General features: G+C 40.7%; 1 protein-coding gene across 2 annotated transcripts in view; it reads left to right on the forward strand.

The window, feature by feature from the left end:
• utrn (utrophin) overlaps positions 1-23237 on the forward strand; it is a 177381-nt gene that overhangs the window by 108465 nt on the left and 45679 nt on the right. For both annotated transcript variants that reach the window (XM_083933790.1, XM_083933791.1), the window contains exons 58-63: positions 8217-8346; positions 10073-10341; positions 11265-11411; positions 13559-13637; positions 15002-15062; positions 22207-22268. In XM_083933790.1, coding sequence (XP_083789916.1) covers positions 8217-8346; positions 10073-10341; positions 11265-11411; positions 13559-13637; positions 15002-15062; positions 22207-22268 — 748 coding nt within the window. The remainder of the gene's footprint in view (positions 1-8216; positions 8347-10072; positions 10342-11264; positions 11412-13558; positions 13638-15001; positions 15063-22206; positions 22269-23237) is intronic.

The following is a 23237-nucleotide window of genomic DNA, read 5'->3' on the forward strand; positions in this document are numbered from 1 at the left end:
CTTATCTAGTGTCCCAGTAAAGTGTGACAGTGAGTCAGCATACACACTGCCAGGACCCTGAAACTGAAGCAATCAAGCCATACTGAGCCATACTTTATTTCATTATTCACACCTGTGCTGTAGACTGGACCAAGCTAAACAACACTGGATTAGCCTGTGTAAATGCCTTTAAGAGAGAGGACTCTCTACCTATACCTTATTATATCCTCGACCAAAGTTGACAATCCAGGCAGCTGTGCAGTTTTTTTAATTTTAGTGATCATAAACATTCAGTGACTGTATTCAGTGTCTTCACATCTGCTGAACAGTGAGGCAGTCAGTGCTGAAACCACAGTGAGATACTGTTATTGTAAAGCAATGGCAGTAATCACTGTGACGTTATGAAGCATCAGGCTCGTCAGCACGGTGGCTACAGGATGTTTGGCTATTTTAACTACAGATTGCAGCAGTCAAGCATAACCACAGCCTGATGTTTATGTTTTCATGGTTAATAATAATCAGCATAATGGTCACTCAGCACTTAACATGCACACAACTTGTATCAGCGCAACATCAAAATCACTACTACACTATCAGTGTTGTTGTACCCTTCATTTTAACTCCTACAAATAAATATTGCTTTATATCACACTGTATCATTTATTCTAACAAGTGATCAATACCTTCATTTTGTCAACCCATAGACACATTTGTCATCACAGCTATTTGTCATATGTGCTCCCCACTGTATTATTTATTGTAACCACTGGTTATTGTGATAGTGCATTGGCATGTAATTGCTTTAAGATAGATGACTCACCCTGTGGCAAATGCTTATTCCCTCTCCGCTGGCCGCCACTACTGTTGATGTCACTCTTGACATCATAATGCCTTTCTCCACACTATTATTTTTGCTCCCCAAAAGACCTTTAGAGTAAACACATGTGCTGTTGTGCGTGGGCGCAGGATCCTAGACACACTGAGACAGATTAACATAAACATCCATCACATTTATATCTGTGTAAGGTACGTACTTTATTTACTCCTGTGTATGTGCTATTTTATTACAGATTGACAAACAATTCTAAGCGCAAACATATCTAAATCTTTAATTATTACATATTACAATACATTTTCATAGTACATTTTGGTAGCTACAAGACTTATCAAGCAATCGTGTACACAGAGACACAATCAGTTTCCTAAAAGCCACAATTATAAGTACAAATACATTGAAGGAAAAGAAAAAAGGAATGAAAGGAAAGAAAAAGGAGAAAAAAAGGGAAAAGGAAAGTTTTGATATGGAAAGATAAACAAATACACAAAAAAATATATTTACACATTTTTAAAACGTCTCTATACTTTAGGAATTGTAAACCTCATTGTAACCCCCAACAAAGAAACAGGAAACTAAGGCTTCATTATTAGAAAAAAAATAGCATGATGGATTTTTCAAGCCAATAATTTCAAATTATTGAGATTGGCAGATATCTGATCTACTGTAGAGACCAAGTGGGGCATTTCCTCTGACAGTCAATCAATTTCTTGGCCGCTGTATTGTCTGATAAGTACAGTTGTCTTTAATGATTTAATAAAGAATCATCATCCAAAAGCAGAAGTGATTACATAAAACAATATATACCCCCAAGATTATAGCAATAACCTATATTATTAAAATATTGCTGCCAGTGCAATTCTAGATCATGTCAATATGTCGTATCCAGGGAGCTAATAACTACAATTTGGCGAGGATTCTGGCCCTCATTATACTGTAAATGTAGTCTGTGAAGGAAAGAGATATATGAATTAAAAAAAATGATTTCATGTAGTGATTATGGGAAGAAAGAGATTTATTCTTCCAGTTAAGACCTGGAATCAAGAGTTTCAGTTCTCTCTGTGTTTTGCCCTGTGAGGACTGAGATGATGTGAGATGAGGTGCACTCGGTGTCTTGCTCAGCTGACAGAGAACAGAGAAAAGCCTCAACTCTGCAAATCAGACAAGGTCCATTAGATAAGGAACTGGACTTTTAGCACACAATAATTGCAGGAGAATACAATCTTCTGGCATCTCTAGTTTCACCTCCCTTTTTCTCATTACCCTCTCTTAGCTCTTCTGTCCCGGTGGTGTCTGTCCTTCTGTTGGTCCCCTTTCGCACCTTCTTTCTTTACCTCACTATGTTCTCCCCATTCCCTTGTTCATCTCTGGGTCTTCAGCTTTGAATAGGCCAGAATAGGAAATAATGGAACAGGAGAGTTGAAGGCTCACTTTTCATTATGACAGTGGTTTATTTTTTCCCTTCGCATCCTTCTCCTCTGTATTCTTAAAAGATTGGCTTGGAGGTCTTGCCGACCCTGGAAGCGATGAGGGCTGAGCCGCACAAAGAGCTGGGGCTTTGAACATGTCATGCTCTATTACTTTCTTATGCTGACGCACAGACACACACACACACACACACACACTTGCAATTCTCTTTTGCTCAGGCATACATACACAGGCACTTCCGTCACTCAGTGATACACACCTGCTATGTCAGTGTAATGGAGGAAATATGTACATCTATATGGAAAGTGGTATATATGAGGTAGGGAGGACTTAGGAGTCCCTACCCCCCTGTTTTTTTTTCTGGGAGACTTGGAGAGATAAAAGCGGAATGCTAAGCTACTTAGCTCAACAGAGAGCAACCGATATTGCTGTTATTAAAGAATCAGAGGGAACAAAAATATGACAGAGCAGTGATCTGAACTGCCGAAGAAAGTGATGACACGGAGCGGCAAACAAAAATGAGTGCTTGAGAAAAGAGAATGGAAAGGGGTGTAATTGTGTAAGAAAGGAAGGTATTAGATGTATAAATATGGTGCACTCTTACCTGTCTGTTTTCAGGATATTTAGTTTCTATTTATGTTGCACTAGATTTTGCCTGAAAGCAGCTCTGTTCTTTTGGCAACTCGCTGGAAGAATTTCAAAAATTAGAGGGAAAGAGAGAGAGGTATTGTCCTGTTTTACTTGAGTGACTTTTTGATCCCTCCTCTGTGTATTGATCTTTGTCTGTGTTTTTCCCCGCAAAAAATGGCCATAATAGCAGTCATTAATCGCACTCGCATTAAATGATCCAATATAATGCCTATGTCAGCATCCAGCTGATTAAGTCCGGCAATCTCCTCTATTAAATTAACAGCTTCAAGGACTGGGAACAAGGGACCAAGTGCTTGTAAGCATTTTTAATCTTCCAGCAACAGTTGTGATTTTGTTAGGACATCGCAATCTTTTCAAGTGCTCCTGCAAATGTTTCCGAGTGAAACATATGAAAACGAACAGTCAAAGTGGGATTCTGTTTCAATTTAAATGTATTTAACTTCCTAAGCAGTCTCAATATGCTTAAGCGGGGCACAATTACCCTGTGTGAAGTGAGCAGGCTAAAGAACCCATCTTAATCACTGCCTGTGTGATTGATGAGGACCATTTGCACCTGAACGGACAGGTCATAAAGAGGATGAAATGAATTAAAGCGCTGTGTTGGACTTTACCTTATCTCTTAGGAAAAGGAAGAACTTTTTTTAAACCCACAATTGCCCCCCTTTTTGAGTAACTTTTAATGTTTTTTGTCTGCTTCTTTTGCATTTGTTGTATTTCTTGTATCCTGACAGTGTGAAGCCCTGCTGGGCGAATGCAATTTTGTGTTTAGTTGAGTCAAGTGCACGGCTTACTAAAGAGTTTACATATAGATTTTTGCCCACTATAGAGGAATATGTCTACACTGAGCCTCAATAGTACAGGACATTAAAGCTGCTATAATCAATATTTTTGTAATGCCTTAATAATGTCTCAAATGACATGTATATAAAAGGTGTTGCCTTAGTGATGAACCAACAGATAAATATCACCGACTCTGATATTCCCTCCAACGCTAGTGAACATTTTAGTGTCTTTCAAGTCATTGTTTTGATTTTACAGCAACATTAATATTTTGGTTACCTCTTAATGCTCTCATCAATGTGATTTCCAGCCACAGTATGCAGCTGTTTTAGCAAAAATAATCCTCATTTTAGCATTTAGCAGCTGAAGAGACAGATGTCATGTCTGTTCAAAGAATAGACCTAAAAAGAGAGTGAATATTGGAAACAACCATCAGGTGGACAGAAACACGACTCTTAATGAATGCTAACATTGCTATGTCTTTGCTGGATGTGTAAATAAGCAGCTGTTGTATCTGGAATGACTGACTATTTAAAAATATATTTTTCTTGCCATAAGCAACAGAACCTTTCTCTTCAATAGACTAAAATTCCTGTTAATCATTTCAGTGGTAGTAACACAACATTGTAAATAAAATAAACATATCCGATACATATTTGACTGGAAATGATTAAATAACTATGCTGTGTTAGAAGCTGTCATTGAAGAAACTTGTGTTTGTATTATTATTTAACTGTGCCTTACTACTTTTTTTTTAGCTGCAAAGCAGTCTGACACGTGTGTTTGTGGGTATTTTAGTTCATTAGATATAATGGTTAAAGCTGGAAGTAGTAGATTAGTAGAGCATGTCAGATAAAGATTTCACACAACAAGCACTTAGCAGGAGCTTTGAGCTACTCCAATATAACCGTGAATGTTGAGGGCAAAGGAGCAAGCAGATGTTCAGATACTTCGAGACGCCTTCATGAGCTGTGAAAATCAAATTTAACTCAGACAACAAGTTCAAACATGTGCCTCTACTAAAACTACTTAGTTTTATTAGCTAGAGATAAATAAGAAATTATCAGTTTCTTGATAATTTATCATTTCTTTCAACTGTGAACCCTTATTCTGAAGGCTCCCTGAGCCCCAGTCAGGTGCTTTCCTGACAGCTGGTATGTTGTGGTGGTCCGAGGGCTTTTTTTTCCTCCTGGAAAAAGATGAGGGTTGCTGTAATATCGCAGAGAAGCTTAGATAGCAGGGTTTTGAGAGCGGGAAAGAGGGATGTTTGGCAGAGCTCTTAAAGCTCTGTGCTGTGATGTTATCTTATCTCCACCACAGCACAGGACACATGGTGATAAGAGTTTACGTTGTTGCTACAGTCACACACAAACATAGACCTGGACGCAATGATTCAGATACAGAAATGCACACAACCAAGGTCACAGTCACTCATGGCTACAAGATAGATGCTGTACTGTAAGTATTGTGGGACCGACAGGAGTCCCATCTTCCTCTGGTCTTCATGAATCAGTGGGCAAGGCCATATTCTGTTGTGCCAGTACTAAAAACTAGCAGGAGTATGAGATTTCCATGTCTTTTTTCACTACAAAGTAGGTTGAGTTGCTTTATAAATACTGTGAAAACCTCAAAACACTCAATCCACAGAGAAATGCGTACATTGTGATGTCACAACTATACTATATATAGGTAGAAAGTGCGGTTACAGTGCAGTCCAGAGCAATGACAGTACAGAGATGCTGAGAGCACAAATGCGGAAGACCCAGAAACACTGACCAATCGGTGCAGCCTGGCCTGTTTCGGGTGGCTGTCTCAAAGAGAAAGGTGCTAAAACAGACTTTTTCAGACAGAGAGTGAATACAAGTTTATTCAGACTAGGGGTACCCCGAATAGTTGACTAAAATAACGTGTTTTTTGTAGTATAACCTGAAAAGGAGAATAATATGTGATCTTCAAAAAGAAGAGTATAATGAAGACCTGGCCCTTTTCATCTTTGACAGTCATCCATGCCGTCATCATGTCGTCTTCCATCAATCATATGCCAACTGGGAATGCAAGGAGAAAAAAAAGCTTTTTTCTTAACCTGAAAGCTGTGCATGTGTTTGATATTTACTGCTCCCTCTGGTAAGTGTGTCCTTGTGTGACACTAATGTGAGGGGGAAGTTTCACTATAAAGTACTCCTTTGAGTGTTCGGGCAAGGACTTTGGAGTTGTCTTCTGTCTGAACTGTACAGATACCCAGTGTCTGGATGACAGGCAGAGAGGCTGTTTTTTACAGAGGGAATTACTTGGCTCTACTTGTGTTGCCATTGTTAAGAACCTTCCTTCTGTCTATCTCTTTGGAGACTGTAACAGTGAAAAATGATGTTTGTGGAAACAGTAATGTCATAAATGTCAACATTTATTGTAACTAGAGCTGTGTGATATGGTTATTAATATGATAACTATGATATTTTTGACGTTAAGGCTTCAAAGTTCATTCATGATCTTGGAAACGGCTGTTGACAAACACAACAAGCTCAATTTAGTAGCTGTTCCGGAGCTTTAAATCAACAAAAAAACTGTTGACGATTTCGCCAAAATCCTGACATATCCCAATATGGTAAATGTAAATGTATGTAAATTCACAAATATTATCAACCACACTCTTCATATGCTTCACATGTGTCAACAAAAGCTTCAATAACCAATTTAGTATTTAATTAGAGATCGTCCAGAATAATTGGATCATACCATGGCAATATTATTCTACTAAAAGTTGATAAGCAATAATATTCATGCTGAAGCCGTCAGACCATTAATTGATGATTTGATTAACAGAAATAGAGAATAAACAACCTCTTCACACTCAAATCTATCCCTTTCAAAGTTCAATTTAAGCCACCAACAAATCTGTGAGTGCGAGGATGTTGGTTCCTACTGGTGGGTTTTCTCGCAGCTTAGCTCCCCACCCTCCTTTTCTTATCTGTGCTCCACATACCCTCCTCTCTTTTCCTCTTCCTCGATCACCTCTCATTTACCTTCTATCTCTCAAGGTCCCTTTTTTTGAGCTACCTGCCTATTATGTTTCCACGATGTGAGCGAGTCGGAAATCATTGGAATGGAGGTATTAGCAGGTGTGATTTAATTTGTTTTCAGCAGGATTCTCCATTTCAGCACAAGGGTACATTTGTCTGCAGGAGGCTGTGTGAGATTGTCATTGCCATGGTCTAGACTTTTACAGAAACTTACTCTCTGAAATGAGCTTTGTTATTTTGAAACTAGAAGAAAACTGAGTGAGTACATTTCAAGGCCTGTGAGCAGACTGTTACTTCCCGCCCTCCTATCCTGCCATTTTCCCCTTCTCTACCGCTCTCTCCAGATGGTACTATATATATGATCTGCTGTGTAGTCAGTCATGTGTGCACAACTACAAAACCAAATATTCGGCGTCCCTTTTTCGCTGCACTTGTCTGTTTGATAAGTGTGAGACTTTATCAAAGCGAGTCGTCCCATCTAATCAACTTGCCTCGCAGCAGCTTAAACTACATCACCTCACAAAGCAATCACACACTCGGATAGGTAATGAAGTCCCCCAGGGGTCAAACTTCTATTAAAACAAAAATAATTATACTGTTACATGCCATGCTTACCATCTCTATTTAGTTTTAGAGCCTGCTTTGAGCTGAAATGAGGATATCTTTTCATATCATTTTGCCTTTTTGTATATGTTTTTCTGTACTTCAGGATCTGGAGTGTGTGTGTATGCTGTGTTAGTGTGCGGTAATTTCTCTATTGCAGGCAGTGTGAGCAGGTTATGTCGTATTGCTAGCCAGCTCCATAATGATAATTACTGCAGGGTTATTGCTCACACCAACTCACTTTTTTCTCAGCTAGTTTCACACCAACTGAGGAAATGGCCGGTTTGACCCCGTACTCTTGCCTTCAATCACTGTACTGTTTTCAGAGCTCTCACTCCTGCTGACACAAACATCGCTGCTCTCACTCTTAACTCTTGCTTTAGCTCTTAACAAGGGAAGGCAGGGAAGACACAGTGTCTGGCTATGCAAAAACAACTAATGAGTGTTGTTTATCTCTTACATAAAGATAACCTTAAACATTTTGTTCTTTGGTCCTATGTGTGAGTGTTAATTAAGTGTGTCTTTTGTAATTGATTCAAGCAGAACTTGTTGATCAGTAGGTATTTCTGTGGGGTGGGAAGCAACAATCTGGATACATCACCTTGTTTAGAATACAGTAGGTTCATTAGGAGTTCATTGGTGCCGACAAGATAGGGAGACAAGAGCAAACATGCACATACCTGCAGAGGAAACGCATTAATTACTCCTTTCTCAAATCAATTGAGGAAAATAAACTCTGCTTACAAATACACTTTCCTTCTCATTCAAGTGGTTAATTCTGTCTTCGGTCATTACAAAAATGTAACTGGATAATGTAATTGTTACTACTTTAATCATTACAAAGTAGTAAAGTAATTTGTTTTTGTTTTTTGTTCATATAAATCGAAGCCCCTTTAACCCATTGCTCTGCATTTCTCCTGTAGGTACTACGGTCAGAACTGAAGGAACGTGAGCACTTGGTGATTAGTACTTTGGATCAAGCCCGGATGTTTCTCGCTGACCAGCCCATCGAGGGTCCAGGAGAGCCACGCAAGAACCTTCAGCCAAAGACAGGCATGTTTACACTCTCCATTAAAACCCACCTACATACTCCTCTGTATAATACACTCAATGGTTTTACTCTTTAATGGGCATTCTGTGTCACCACTAACAGGTGGAGTGTTGCGCAACTGTGTGTTACGCATCCATAAAATGCAACTGATTGTACTGTGGGATTGTGAACAGAAAATAGTGAACATGCTATTTTCATCATACTGTGGGAATTTTTCAATGCATTATTTAGTGGATACATTTCACACTCAGACACTAAAATAAAAAAACTTGAGGGAATAAATAGTCCTCTATAGGTTACAATTACATGTTCAGTGTCTTATAGGTCACCAGAATGTCCTTGTAGACTCCCTTTTAATCAGTATGGAGTACCATATTGGAGTAACATAGTATCCCATTCAGTACTGCACACACAAAAACAGACTTAAACAGGCATTCATAGCAAGACTTTCTGGGTTTCTTTAAATCAAATGAAATTAGGAGTTATTTGGCCCAGTTTTGAGGTTAAGTGCTCTAGAAACACCATTCACTATAGTCCGAGCTGGTGGTAATACCAATAACTAACAGAGCACCCGAGAATGAAATATGCACCGACTCATTCAGCATTCCCTCTCTGTCTCTTTCGGATGCGGCAGGGAAGTCTTGGTTAAGTCAGCACATTTCCCTTCAAACTAAAACCCTACTGTGTAAATAATTTAACCTACCCAAGGGGCTGTGTAGGGGTGTGCCAAGACTTCAGAGGGCATTCTGATAGGCTTGTTGTCTGTGATCTTTGATACGGATATCAAAGCGCTGCCTCATTGTATGAATAGATAAAAAGCTGATCTAAGATCAGAAACTGTGCTTGTTGTTTAATCAGTGGAGACAGAATCTCTTATAGTGACACTGTAGCAAAGTCTTAACCACTTCTATCGTCTTACATTCTTCCTCTCGCTTATTTAGTTTGGTCTAAGTTAAGTTGAATTTTGTTCTGTTTGTACCTTACATTCTCTATTACACAGACATAAAACATTACATTGTGTGTATCTGTATGAGGCGCCACCTGCAGTCTTACAGATGTCTGCTTCGTGTGTGTACAGTATTCATGTCAGGGAGGGAGAGTGCTACAGGTGAAGATGGTAATCCATGCCACTACCCTGGAGATAAGACCTTGGAATTTATAAAAGCTGCTCATCTTTTTTGCAGTATTAAGGGAGCCGTTTTCTCTTCTATCCACTCATTTCTTTCCTCACTGTCTGTATCTTCTGTAGATGAGATCCTTTTTTCTTTTTCTTTTTTTTCATTACCAATCGCCCTTCCCCTCTCCCCCCTCATCTTGAGTTTAACTTATTTGCCCACGCTGAAATCAAACAAAAAGACATAGGAATGATGGAAAGTAATGTGCAGGGAGAGGGGAAATGCCCAATAAAGGCTGATGCAGTATCCTAACCTAAATGATACAAAAAAGTATGCAGATTATGTAGAGACATCAAAGACGTAATTATAAAACATAGGTTTTATCATATTATATTTTTTTGATCATATATAAAAGTACATGAATGGAAAACATCAATATCATACTGTAATATTGAAAAAGTTAAGGTTTCTAAAGTTAAAAAGAGGTGGTCGGGTGCAAGGATTTGAGTTGGTTGCATTTCCAACATTTAAGGTAAGGGAAACTATATTAGCAGACAATATAGGGCATGAAACCTTTCTTTGTCAAGAAAATAACTTCTCTCTCCTCCTCCAGACCTAACCCCAGAGGAGAAGGCCAGAGGGTTGGCCCGGGCCATCCGCAAGCAGACAGGCGAGGTGAGGGAGCGGTGGGAGCGTTTGAAAGGACACATGGGTGGCTGGCAGAGTCAGGTGGAGCAAGCCTTGGAGCGACTCCAGGAGCTGCAGAGCTCCATGGACCAGCTCGACCTGCGGCTGACTCGCGCAGAGGATGCCAAAGCTACTTGGCAGCCTGTGGGGGATCTGCTGATCGACTCCCTGCAGGACCACATCGACAAGACCATGGTGAGTCAGAGAGATGGTGCTGCTGTATGCACTATTTGTTAAGCACCATAATCATCAAGACATCAAGTCAAGAGTTAGATCCCCTACCCCTCTGTACATCATTACAACCAGCAGAACTGAATCAACTTGAATAAATCTGGTCATTTCTTTAACTTGCAGGATGTTTTACAAAACTAGTTTAACAGTAAAGTCGGTGCTGCCCATTGAGATTTGTTTCAGTAAATTTTGCCCAGACAGTACATCCATAATGCACACATAATAAATAAGTGTGTGCAGTAAAGTGAGTGAGACAAGGCTGTGAATTCTAACTCAATTTCCACCTCTTTCCTTTTCTTTTTGGAACAAAGCCACTTGATTTGATGATTTACTCGGTTTGAGGATTCTGTCTTGTTTGTTTGCAAATGCTAATTCATTAAATTTGAGGATGTCTTTTCCCAAAGGAGACCTGGCCAAGAAACAAGCAACACATTTAGTTTACAAGCAGAAAAATGACTTCCTAATAAACAGTAAACAATAAATGATGAATGTTGTGACGAGAAACAGAGGACAGGGGAGAAACGGTGGCACCAACAGTAGTCAAATAATGGTTCACAGGTTGCATGAGCAAATGCAACTCCTTCACAGTTGCACTCTGTTACACCATCTCACATCGTAATGATGCCTCCCAGTGGTATGGGCATTCTGGCCAATTATCTCTCTTAATATCCACGTCATGTCGGCAACTATTAATCTATTCATAGGTTATGCTACAACAACTCTCTTCCAGTATGTGACACAAACTACGGAGACATTAATGACAGGAATTCAGTTACTGTTTGTAGAAACACAAACATCATAATTAAGTAATAAGCCTAAGTTTATCATTTTAATACAGTTACAATATAAATTTTCCAACCAATAATAACATAAAACCTTCTGTTCAGACCTTCAGAGAGGAGATTGCCCCGTTCCGTCAGGATGTAAGAATCGTCAATGAGCTGTCTGCAGAGCTGACACCGTTGGACATCCAGCTGTCCTCTACCGCCTCCAGACAACTGGACCAGCTCAACATGAGATGGAAACTACTACAGGTAGTTGAAATCCTCCAGAATCATCTGCAGATATTACAGCGGACACGCATACCTGTTTATTGCTTTCTCTTGGTTTCTCTGTCACTTTTTCTTCCTACAGTATTTTGTCCACACTTGCCTCGATGAATGCTGGTTTCAACATATCTTGGTTGTTTCTTCCTGTTCCTTCATTCTCCTACTGTCTGTATTTTTTCCCTTCTGTCTTTCTTTATCTCTCCCTCCTTCAGTTTCTCTCCCTGTGTGTGCTTGCTGATTTCACTTTGTGTCAGCCAAAAGCACAGAAGACTGAGAGGTGTCCCTCTACCTGTGCACCTGTTTTATTTGAACACAGCTCTGCTCACTGCAACACTTTGTCACTGCACATCAATGGACACTATCCCCACAGAACACCAGTCACATTCTTGGCTCTCTACATACCTGAATGTCTCGTTGTGATCCGCGTAGTGAATCGCTGAGTGTTTCTTAGAGTGGAGCATGTCTCAGCCATGGAAGGAAAGTCGTGGAGGAGTCACTTTACAAAGAGAAAAGAAGTGATGTTGGTGTACAATTCAAATCAGCGAGTGAACAAGTTGTGTTCCAATTCTTCATTTGTGTATCGGTTGTCCACATTAGTAAACATTAGCACTATTTTTCTTTCAGTGATGGACAGCTTATGTAATTTTGTTCTATATCTACAATACATGTTTGGATCAGGACAGCGATCGGTGCAGAAAAAGTTGATGCCAAAATATTTTTCTCCCTAATGACTGACTCTTTGAGATCTTTGACCAAGTTTGCTGGTGATGCCTTTGGTGCCCAGCAATACAGTAGGAGGACTGAATACAGGTCACACCGTCCAGCTGTGTTGGCATCAATTTTGAAGGACACCAGGCAGCCACAGATAGACCACGATTTCAAAAACAATGTCACTGAAAGTTTTGCAGACTTCATTTGAAGTTATTTTGGTATGCAGCCATGTGGCGTTGTTGCTAAATGATAAATGACCCTCGACAGAAAAACAAGCAGGAAAGGGAGTTGCGTTTTGAGAAAATGTAAAATCTTGGATTGAAACCTTATGTCATCCCTTTTTTAAGTGTGACAGTGCCGCAGACAGAAAATAGGTTAATTTGTAGCATTGTGATATTTACCATGTACCATACAGGCACCCACTGAGAGAATGACCATAACTCAAATACAGAGTCAGAGGAGGACTGCATACTTCTCTCTGCTATTTTTATTTCTTTTAGTCCGCAGGAAGGCCACAGACTCGGTAATAAGTCAGGTCTGACTGTGTAGTTTGATGATTTAGTTTTCATATGCAGGCAGCTCCCATCTTCCTCTCGATGGGACAGTGGCCATAATAGCCATTAGTGGCCAGATAGCAACTGAGCTACTGACTTTTCTGTGTCAATTTCCGGGATCCCTGTGTGGATGTGCTATCATGCCTGAGGTGTGTGTGTGCGAGACTGCCAATACTGTTTGTGCTATTCACCCCGCTAGAGCAAAGTAACCCCACAGCCAGGCAGGGCACAGGTGCACTGCCTGTCTGAGAGGTCAATACACAGCTTTCACAGGGGAGCAGGACTGAAAGTGTGTGTGAATGATTACACAAAGCTGTAGGAAGCTTTTTTCTTCTGATTTACATGCACTATATGCATTGTAGTTCTTTCAGTACGCTTGAAAGCAACACTTTGACAGACTGCTTCCAGTGTGAATACTTATGGAGGATGCTGCTGCTGCTGACATGCAAGCCACAGGTGTGCATGTTGTCACAATAACTGTGTTAGCTGCAGTGGGTATCAAGGATAGAAACAATGGGAACAATGAGTTCAAATTAAGTGATTTTAAGTTGTGATATGTAATTTCTATACAATGCTATACATATCTGTGGACTGCTATAAACAGGTAAATAATATTACATGTATATTAACTGTATTCTCATTCAAGATATAATAGCGGATATATTTAACGTCTCAAACTAAAAAAGGTTTCTTGAGTTTTGCATCAACTCCACTTCCAACTTAATTGCACTAAATTAAATTAATTCTTACCATTCCAACGTTAGCCACATTAAAGCCCTGTTTCTCTGAATGCAACCTTTTTAGGACCACAGCTGACTGTCTTCTCTCCCATCTGTCTGTGTGTCTGTCTGTCCGGTCGTCGTGCAGGTGGCAGTGGAAGATAGACTGAAGCTGCTTCAGGAAGCCCACCGAGACTTTGGTCCTTCCTCCCAACATTTCCTCTCCAGTACGTACAGAGCCAATTTCCTCTCCCAGGGAATCAGAACATTTTTTCAGGCTTGGTTTGTTTCCAGTCAGTTTCAAAGTTTGATTTACATCCCCCTAATTTTCCTGTGTCCCATCCTTTAATCTTTGGCCATACGCTTCGCAGGAATGCATGCTTAGTGGTTATGTGTGGGCATGCGCATTCTCACTCTCTCACACACACACACACACACACATACACAGACAAGTTTGCAGACGAGGCACTTCACTCTTGAATAATGCAAGGTTTAATTACAGCTCTCCACTGACTCCCGTCCTCTTTCTCCCTCTTTAGAGTGGTCATTAGCAGAGAGAGAGGGGCAGAGATATTTAGAGACAGAGGTATAGAGGAAAAAGATAAATGCACATTAAACAAAGCAGCCAGTCTCTCTCTCTCTCCTCTCTCTAATGTCATTTTCTATAATCATACAGCCATTAGTGTTCTTTCTGCTCCACCTGATATGCTTTGCTGGCTGTCAGACAAAATGGACGATGTATGATTCAGAGCAGGTGGTAAGCTCGACCCTGCCGTGCCGTGTCGCCAGCAGACATGAATTTACCAAGTAAGCCCTGCTGAGAACTCAGCATCTGCACCAGACAAAACAGCGCGCCATCTTTTGTTTCATCTTCCTGGCACTATGACGCTATCTACTCCATCACACATTCAATCTCATTACACTAGTAGCTTAATATTCCCTCAGGGATCAATAAAGTACTGCGTGCTTATCTTGCCCTATCCATCTCATATATCTCCCAATCTTGCTTAATCTCTTTCTTTTACTGTCTTTTCATCTCTCTATCTGAGCGTAGAGAGGAGGGAAAGTGGGAGGGCGATAAATCAAGCAACATTTCTGCTCTGTATTGCTTTTGAGAGATTCTCATGTTTTGTATCTGGCTGCTTTTGACAACATATCAGCTTGTCATTTTTAGGATGTCCTTGGTCTGTCAGGATTTATTGTCTTATTTTGTATCCACAAAGTTTAACATAAACCTGGGCCACGTGGCACCTCACCTCGACTGTTTTCTCTCTGCTATTTAATTTATTTTTCATGGCCTATTGTCTCGCTCCTGCCAAGAAAGCAATACCCATTTACATTTTTTACTCTCTCAATTTCATGCAAAGTAAGAGTCTTTTTGTTCACATAGATAGACGATGTTATTATGGAAGTGTTAGATGTAAGAATTATTTCAATTCAAGCCCCAAACACTAAATGGATTACTCTGGCGCATGTTAAAATTGTGCAATGTTTATTAAGATAGTGTTTTGATATTGACTGCTTGACTTTTTGTCTTTCTCTCCATCCCTCCTTTTTCTTTATCTTTGTCTACCTCTCTCTCTGTCTGCAGCTTCTGTACAGCTCCCCTGGCAACGTGCAGTTTCTCAGAATAAAGTTCCATATTACATCAAGTAAGTAGTGAGAAATAGCCCTCTTTGTGGCAGTATAAATTGTATGCATATTTGTGTGCTTGTGCGTGTGCGTGTGCGTGTGCGTGTGCGTGTGCGTGTGCGTGTGCGTGTGTGTGTGTGTGTTAGTGTGTGTGTGCACGCGACAATAGCCCCTTTCACACAGCCTGTTTGTTGTGGGGCTGTTTTATTATGCCCAGCAGTCTCTGTGAAAGGAAGTGAGATGGAATGGGGGGGGCAGATCTGTTGAGTCCATTTGAGCCGGCATCGGAAGTAGTCACAGAGCTGCAACAGGCTGAGCCTGTGTGAACGGGAAAGCCGGCAGGGCAGAACAACATGCGGTGCTGATGCACGAGTCGACCTAGAGGAATATCAAAAAGGAACAAAGCAGCATTTAATCTAGCTTAAGTTATTAATTAGTTACTGGAACATTGTATGCAAACTCCACGGTCTCTTCCCTTCTCTCTTTTTTCTCTCTCCCTCTATCTAACACAGGGACGTGTGCTGCAGCACATCTCTTGATTAACAGTGCAGAGCTTTACGCAGCTTTTGCTTGGTCTGTGCGAATGACCGGCATTCTGGGGTTGTGGTTGTGATAAGGGGTTGGCAGAGTTGTGAGCACGTAAATGAAATTTTTCCAATCTCAGACGGTTTGACAAGTTTTCAGAGAACTTAAGACCTTTTTTAAATAAAGGTTATAGAAAAGTCGGAGAAGTTAACAAAGAGGGGTAGAGTTTTATTCCCCCTCCCTGGTGATCATCTTTCGACCGCAATTTGTGAGGGGTCTTGAACCACAGATTGGAAACCAGTATCCTAAACTTCAAGCTACTGGAGATGTACAAGTCTGCAACATCGGCAAAAGACTTTGCTCCTTGAAAGTGCTTTTAGTCATTTATGGACCATGCCCTAATGTCTATGTCATGCAGGTTAATGCAATCTAGCTAAAATATACTGACTAGTCAAACTGTCATACAGTGTGATATTTGACGACTTTAAAGCTGTCGGTAATTTTCGATGAAAAATATGTTTTGTCACTCTGCTTCCACCTGCTGCTCCCTAAGTGCTGCTGTTGGCATCTGCTAGATGCCATCAGCATCAAGACGACCAATCAGAGCCAAGGAGTCTCTCGCATTGGCAATGACTGCTCGTGAACTGTAAAATCAACAATCAAACGGTAAAACTAGGCAGAAAAAGATTCATATTTGAATCAATATTCATATTTGATTAGCGCTGCCTAGTTTCAAAGTTTGATCGTAGTCTAGACTAGTCATTAACACTGCGTCAGAGACCAGAGAGAATCTTGTAGTTGCCATTAGCAGCACCCCGTGGAGGCAGAGCTACATAATTATTTCACAGATCAGCTGTATCATTGTGCTGTTAGGATATAGTGAAAGTTTCAGCAAATTTGGAGAAAAAAAACATATTATTCATAGAAGGTTACCAACTTCAGCTTTAACTAGCATATTTGCAAGATAAATGGATCGCCTGTAGATTTCCAACTGCTAACTCAAGTGAGACCAAAATGTCAGTGTAATGGCACTATGGTGCAGATGGAGTAGTTTTTATTTTTAATGCATGATAAAATTTCATAGTTGACTGTGAAATTGGCCATTATCTCAAGCTTTTTTTCTGTGGGGAGTCTAATACATTTCAACCCTTTCACATTAAAGCTCTAATGACCTCTCACATACATCCCCTACGAATGGTAAGGCAGTTTCATGTATATTCTTCGCACGTACAGAATTTATTTTACTCCCAATCAGGAGTTTCTTTCTGCTCATTTGCTCCTGTGTGTGTATTGAAATTCAAGCCATTTCACCTGCGCATTTCTCATTCAGTCCACCATTAGCACCTCCTTTTGAATAGATAATACCTGGCTGAATCCCAGGGCAGCTTCCCACGCTGTTCTTATAGTGACTATAACAACTTTAGCTTGAAATCTTGCTTGTCATTCTAATTTTTGCCAAACCAGTCCAAACAGCAGGTTTCTACTAAAGGCAGAGAGAAGATCTGTGTTATTGGCAACCAAGACAGCCTCTCTTCTGTTCAGAAAATTGTCTGTTCTGAAAGTGTGAAGGACCTCATTATCCAGAATTCATGTAACTGTATGTCAGTAAACAGCTGATTATCAAAAACTGATTTGACTCTACTTGAGAAAAATCTTTGGGTTGCAGTTTCAGCTAGCACTTGTCAGTCTTGTGTCCTTGGTTTCTCTCTCTTACATTTCTATTGGGACACTGCAACAGTCTTACTTCGTGATTCAGATGATTAAACTAGTGTCAGTTATCAGGGCTGCCCCCTTAAATCGCTCTTTTTTCCCTGAGTCCAAATGTCACCACCGCAATAAATTGCCAACTAGCCATTTAAAAAAAATCCCCCTTGTGCAATTGCCTATAGAACAACCCACAATAAAAGCTTCAGCCACAGCGATTTACAGGTCTAGATTTTTCTTGGTGATAGGTTATATGTCTCCCAAAAGTTTTGATATAACATTTTCCAAAGCATAGATATTTATGTTTAGTCAAAACTTAAACTTGAAGAGACTTAAAATTTTAGACTCATTTAGAAGAGCTCCTGGAAACCTAGTAAAAACATCCATCAATCCAAAAAAAAGAAAGAAGATTCAGTTTATTGAATCATATTGTGAATTCTGAGTTGATTTGGGAGGAGGTCAAGATGTCACGTTTTCAGACGGATGATAAAGACACAGAGATGTAGAAAAAGGGATTTAGACAAAAGAGAGAGGGGGAGGGACACCTATGCTGTGCTTGGCCCTGCAGCTTGGCACTAGAGGGGGATCAGATAAAAGCCAGAGACAGGCAAGGACTCAGAGGACAGGCTTATGACTTTAGAGTCAACAACAGTCTGTGATCACAGATGTGCCCAGCCAGTGAACCTGCGTCTGCCCACTCACACAAACAGAACACATGTGCACAAGGGCGTTCGCACAAAACAATACACACACATTTAGACCCATAAATAGAGAATCCCATCCTCTTGCTGGCAAGGAAAGGCTTACACACAGACAACCACACACACACACACACACACACACACACGCACACACACACACACACACACACACACACACACACACACACACACACACACACACACACACACACACACACACACACACACACACACACACACACACACACCAGATGTACAGTATATGAACTCTAACTGAAACCAACCTCAGACATGCTCAAACACACACCATTTTCAGCACACACTCTTTCTTCTAATGATACCTTGAGGTCAGTTGGACCAGGTTTTTCATCCAAATGGCAGCTTTAATGTTTAGGTTAAATAAGCTTTCAGAAACTTGAGGAAAAAAAATCAATCCACATTCCTCTGTGTGTGGCTTCTCTTTCATATTAAAATGAAGATAGTCTGCTGTACACTGGCCTTGCTGATCCTCTCACACACATTGATTTACATGCAGGCTGGTGCATACCCATTCAAACCTACTTCATTTGCAACTTGAAAACTGAACTCTAAATCCATCTCCAGAACTAATCACAGGTCTCTTTCAGTGCCGTGAGATCTTTGGGATACCTGCATCAGTCTTTGACACATTAATTTCCCCAATCGTCCTCTCCTCCGTCTCCTCCCACTCTGCCTCTTTTCTTTGAGCTAACAAAGGGCACCTGATTAAAACCGCGCCTTATCCCTCCCCTGTAGGGATGTGTTCGGCGGACATCAAATGGTTTCACAAAAGTTCTGTGCCTGCCATCTCATGCTGGCAACCTCACATGCTGTTCCATTTCACCAATTCTGGCACTTCTGCAGAGGGTTCAGATGCCTTGTAGGCTTTGTGAGGGTAAATATAACAAGACTGCACCTCTGAGAAGATTGAAGAAAGTCTCCTCTACATGTCAAGGCCTTTTTGGATATACTGTCGGTCTACGTCTTTGTCAGGAAACATTGTTGGGCTTGGTTGGACCAAACAGAACAGTCAGCCTTGATACACAAGTAAACTTTATGCATCCCTTTCTCAGGCTTTGTTATGTAAGTTAAATTTAGTTTTAAGAATCGAATGCAGTTTGAACTGTATTTCGAAAGCAGAACAGTGACAACTTTAGGACGGAAAGGGTTCATTTTTTTAAAGAGCAAAAAAGAGGCAGGGGAGGAGACGTGAAAGACTGAAAATGTCAGTTAGAGAATGCAGGCTCTTCTCACCTGTCACAGACACTTCGAGATAAGTTAGGCAGGTCGCTGTCACCGAAAAAGAAACATTTCTGAAATATTCCTCTTGCTTACTCAATATTTGACTAATTCTGTCTCTTTGGATTCATCGGCACACTCATGATTATTCATGGTGCTCCTTCAGTGCGTGACAGTTGTGCTGAGCAAATGGTCTGATGGGATACGTCCACACCTGGTACGACGGGGCATTCTCAGCTTTCTGATCTTTAAATGTCCTTTTGTAGGAAAGACAGAAAGACAGGCACAGTAATGAGTTGTGGGAAAATTGTGGTTATGGTTAATTATGGAGCACTGGCGAAGAAGTGAGTAATTAGCAAAAACTATTTAACCTTCTGTAAGACTCTTCAGCAGCTGTAAATGGCAACGCTACACCGACGACGTCAAAGCAAATAGCAATTATTTTTGATAGGCTTAATTGTTATTGTTGTGATTTGTCTGAGAGGGTCTGACCGCACACTTCTTTCGGATGTTTTCAGTGTGAGAGAAAAATCTCATAAAAACCATCTTGTAGAAGGTTATTTTCCCTGCTCACATTACCCCAGTGGCTACATAAATTTTATTCTTCCTCTGCCTGCTGCAGTGTCCCCAACATGACCTCATTTGATTTGTTGCTGCTTACTCTGAAATTTAATTTAATGATGTTTATGAAGGCAAATGTCACATGCAGTGCACAAGTCCCAAGCTGCTTTATTGCGAGAGTCCTGCGTCAGCCACCCCCTGGAATTTCAGGAAATCCACCGTTTCTAATCAGCAGTCCAAAACAATAGAATTGTTTTCTGCTGCTCGACCATTTAATTAATTTCCCTTTATTGTGGAGGTTTTATATGATGCTTTTACACCTGATCTGATTGGTTAAAAGGAACTCCGCAGCATTTACTGTTTGGATTCAGTTTAGGCTGTTATTAAAGCTGTCAATCAAAGTCAGTTTGTGGACTTCACACTTAAAGAAGATCATTCAGAACATTAATATAGCAGCAAATAAATGTTATATAATAGCCTGGCTGGCCACGTGCATGCAAGTGTATGTGAGTACTTTAAGCGTCAGTGTTAGATGCCAAGGGCCGTCAGAAAACGTTGGTAATTGACGAGTTGGGAAATGGTCCATGAGAACCTTTGAACAACTTGACCAGGACCTCTTGAAAAGATGGGCTTTGGTTCACTGAAATGGTTGATCTGTTTGTTTGTAAAAAGCCAAAGTGTTAACACAAACCAAATTACTGGTGTGAAAGCAACCTTAGATTGGGAAGACCTCACTGGGTTGTAGTACGCTGAGAATGTACTGCTGTTATCTCCTGGAAGCTTTCAGCTCTTCAATGTTCTCTGATGTCTCTCTTCTCGCCTTTGAATGTGTCCTGCCTATATAAACCATAGCAGCTTTGTAGTAAATGGACAACAGTTTGCTATTTCTTCCTCCTACAGGACAACAAAAAGATGGCTTAGGCACTCCAAAGGGAATGCATTGAAGGGAAAGAGTTGAGTACAGTTGAACCTGACAACTAAGTCGTCCTCATTATGGCATTCATGAGTTATGGATATGAGCACAAGCTTTCTAATCTTTTTGTTGATGAAAATATGTGTATGTGTGTGTAGATAAATACAACAAAGATTTGTGTATTGAGTTGATTGTGTGTCTCGTCATTGTACTATCTCTTGTCTCTTCTGCACTTCAACAACAGAAATGTGGCTTGGATGTCCAGAATTCCTCCTCTTTGTTTTGTGTTTGTGTGCAGCAAATGTCAGTAAATCCCTACTATCCCCTACCTTGGATTTATTAATACTATCATTCAGACAAGCTCTCTGTAAAGTAAAACCTGAGCCTGTCCTCAGCACCAGTAGGCCCAGGCATTAGCGATGCTTGTGCAGGTGTTAAAGGGGTCATCAGCTCTACGGCCGGTGAATAGTGAGTACGCAGAGGGCTCCTGTCATCTTCTCCACCACCTCAGTTCCCTGTCAGCACTCCACTTCACTTCCTGCTGCCTGTCAGCGGAGAGCGTACCATCACAGACACCACGGGGGAGAAAAAACAGACTTTTATTTCAAAATCCTTTTTCTTCTGAAAATCTTCTTAAACATTCAACATGGATCTGAGTGTGGCCTCCGACAGCCAGATGCTTCATAAAATATACACACACACAACAGTCTCACACACAAACACGCGCGCACACAGAACCGCATCACGGCCAACAGACCTCAAATAGATGCACTGATTGGCAGCCGCGGCTTGAGAGAAGTCGGCTTCTTTGCTGTCCTGTGTTTGATCAGTTGGTAGCGCGGCCTGTGTGTGTGTGTGTGTGTGTGTGTGTGTGTGTGTGTGTGTGTGTGTGTGTGTGTGTGTGTGTGTGTGTGTGTGTGTGTGTGTGTGTGTGTGTGTGTGTGTGTGTGTGTGTGTGTGTGTGTGTGTGTGTGTGTGTGTGTGTGTGTGTGTGTGTGTGTGTGTGTGTGTGTGTGTGTGTGTGTGTGTGTGTGTGTGTGCGTGTGTTCTGTTTGAATCACAAATGTAAACAGGGAGTTTGGACTAGGTCCGCTTATGTTTATCCCATAAGCGCCCCTTATGATGATGATGTTTGAAAAGACAGATGCTGTGATGAGAGGGATTCGCAGTACGTGTTTATTTGTGTGTATGTGTTTCATTCAGACAGCTTTTGTGTGTGTGTGTGTTTGATTTATGATTTGTGAAGGAATTTGTAGGCTCTTTCCCCAATATGAGTGCGACAACAAAGAAGTTTGGCAATAAAGCCATCAACAGTGTTTGCCCACATCTCGGGATGATGATAGTAGTGATGTTAGCTGTGAGTCATGCCATTTTGTGTCTATGTTTTGTGTACCTTCGCTTTCAAAGTAGCTTTGTGTGTTTTGACGCCAGTGGCTCCCGTTCTATTTGTGTGTTTTTGTGTTTCTCAGCCTAATGGTTGTTTTCTATTGTTGTGGTTTTCAGTCACCAGACACAGACAACCTGCTGGGACCACCCAAAGATGACAGAGCTCTACCAGTCACTGGGTAAGAAACACATACACTCACTCAGTGTCAACCTGTCCTGAAATAATATTGCTAAGCCGAAACTGAAAATATGGTTGCCATTTTTGTCACCATATTTTTTATTTTCTGTGTGGTTACTAATACAAAATTATTTTCTTCGTCACTTCCACAGTCCCACAACTTAATTTGCTTCACCATTGTCACTGAAACAGATGCCTGTACACAAGCAAACACACCAATACACGTGCAGCATTGTCTGGTTCCAGTTCTGATTATAATAGCAATATTTAAATATCAATAACCAAATAGTAAATATTCCCAAATTTCCATCCCTATTCTTTATTTGTTAAAAGTAATTACTCAAACTCTTCATTTTGATCTCATCTACAAACCTGCTAAGATTCATGACTGCATCTTGCACAGCTATCGGGCTACTGTAAGGCGGGTGGCCCCTTCCTTACTTTACAACCCCTTGCTCATCTTATCCGATCACTTATTTTTGAACTCTGCCTTATTTTTTAACTGTGCCTTAATTTTGACTTAAAATCTGACTGCATACAGACAGAAATAAGCACCCAGAAAAAATATTCGAAACAACCGTGGTCTACCACAGGTTCCAATGAAAGGTTCTCAGTTTGAATGTGAGATAACACCAAAATCTCGTAGACCCATTTCTCTCTTGTATCGTTAGTTTACCTTTACATTAAACTTGATGAAAATTACCCCTTGATCTTTTCGCCCTCTCTCCTGCTCCCTGGTAATATCCATATGCACGTCTTCCCCAGTGAGTTGGCTAGTAAGACGGTTCTTTAATGAGGAGCTGGATAAGCAAAAAGCTGTGAAACTTTGGGAGCATTTTCTGTAGGGCAACGGCTCAACAAATAGCACCGGCCCCCACTGAGACAGGACTCAATAACCTAATTACACAGTGCACATTAGCCAGCTCTCCCCTCGGTAATCTCCATAGACTATAACTAACAAAAAGTCCTT

Source organism: Echiichthys vipera (assembly GCF_963691815.1).
Source record: "Echiichthys vipera genome assembly, chromosome: 19".
NCBI lineage: Eukaryota > Metazoa > Chordata > Actinopteri > Perciformes > Trachinidae > Echiichthys > Echiichthys vipera.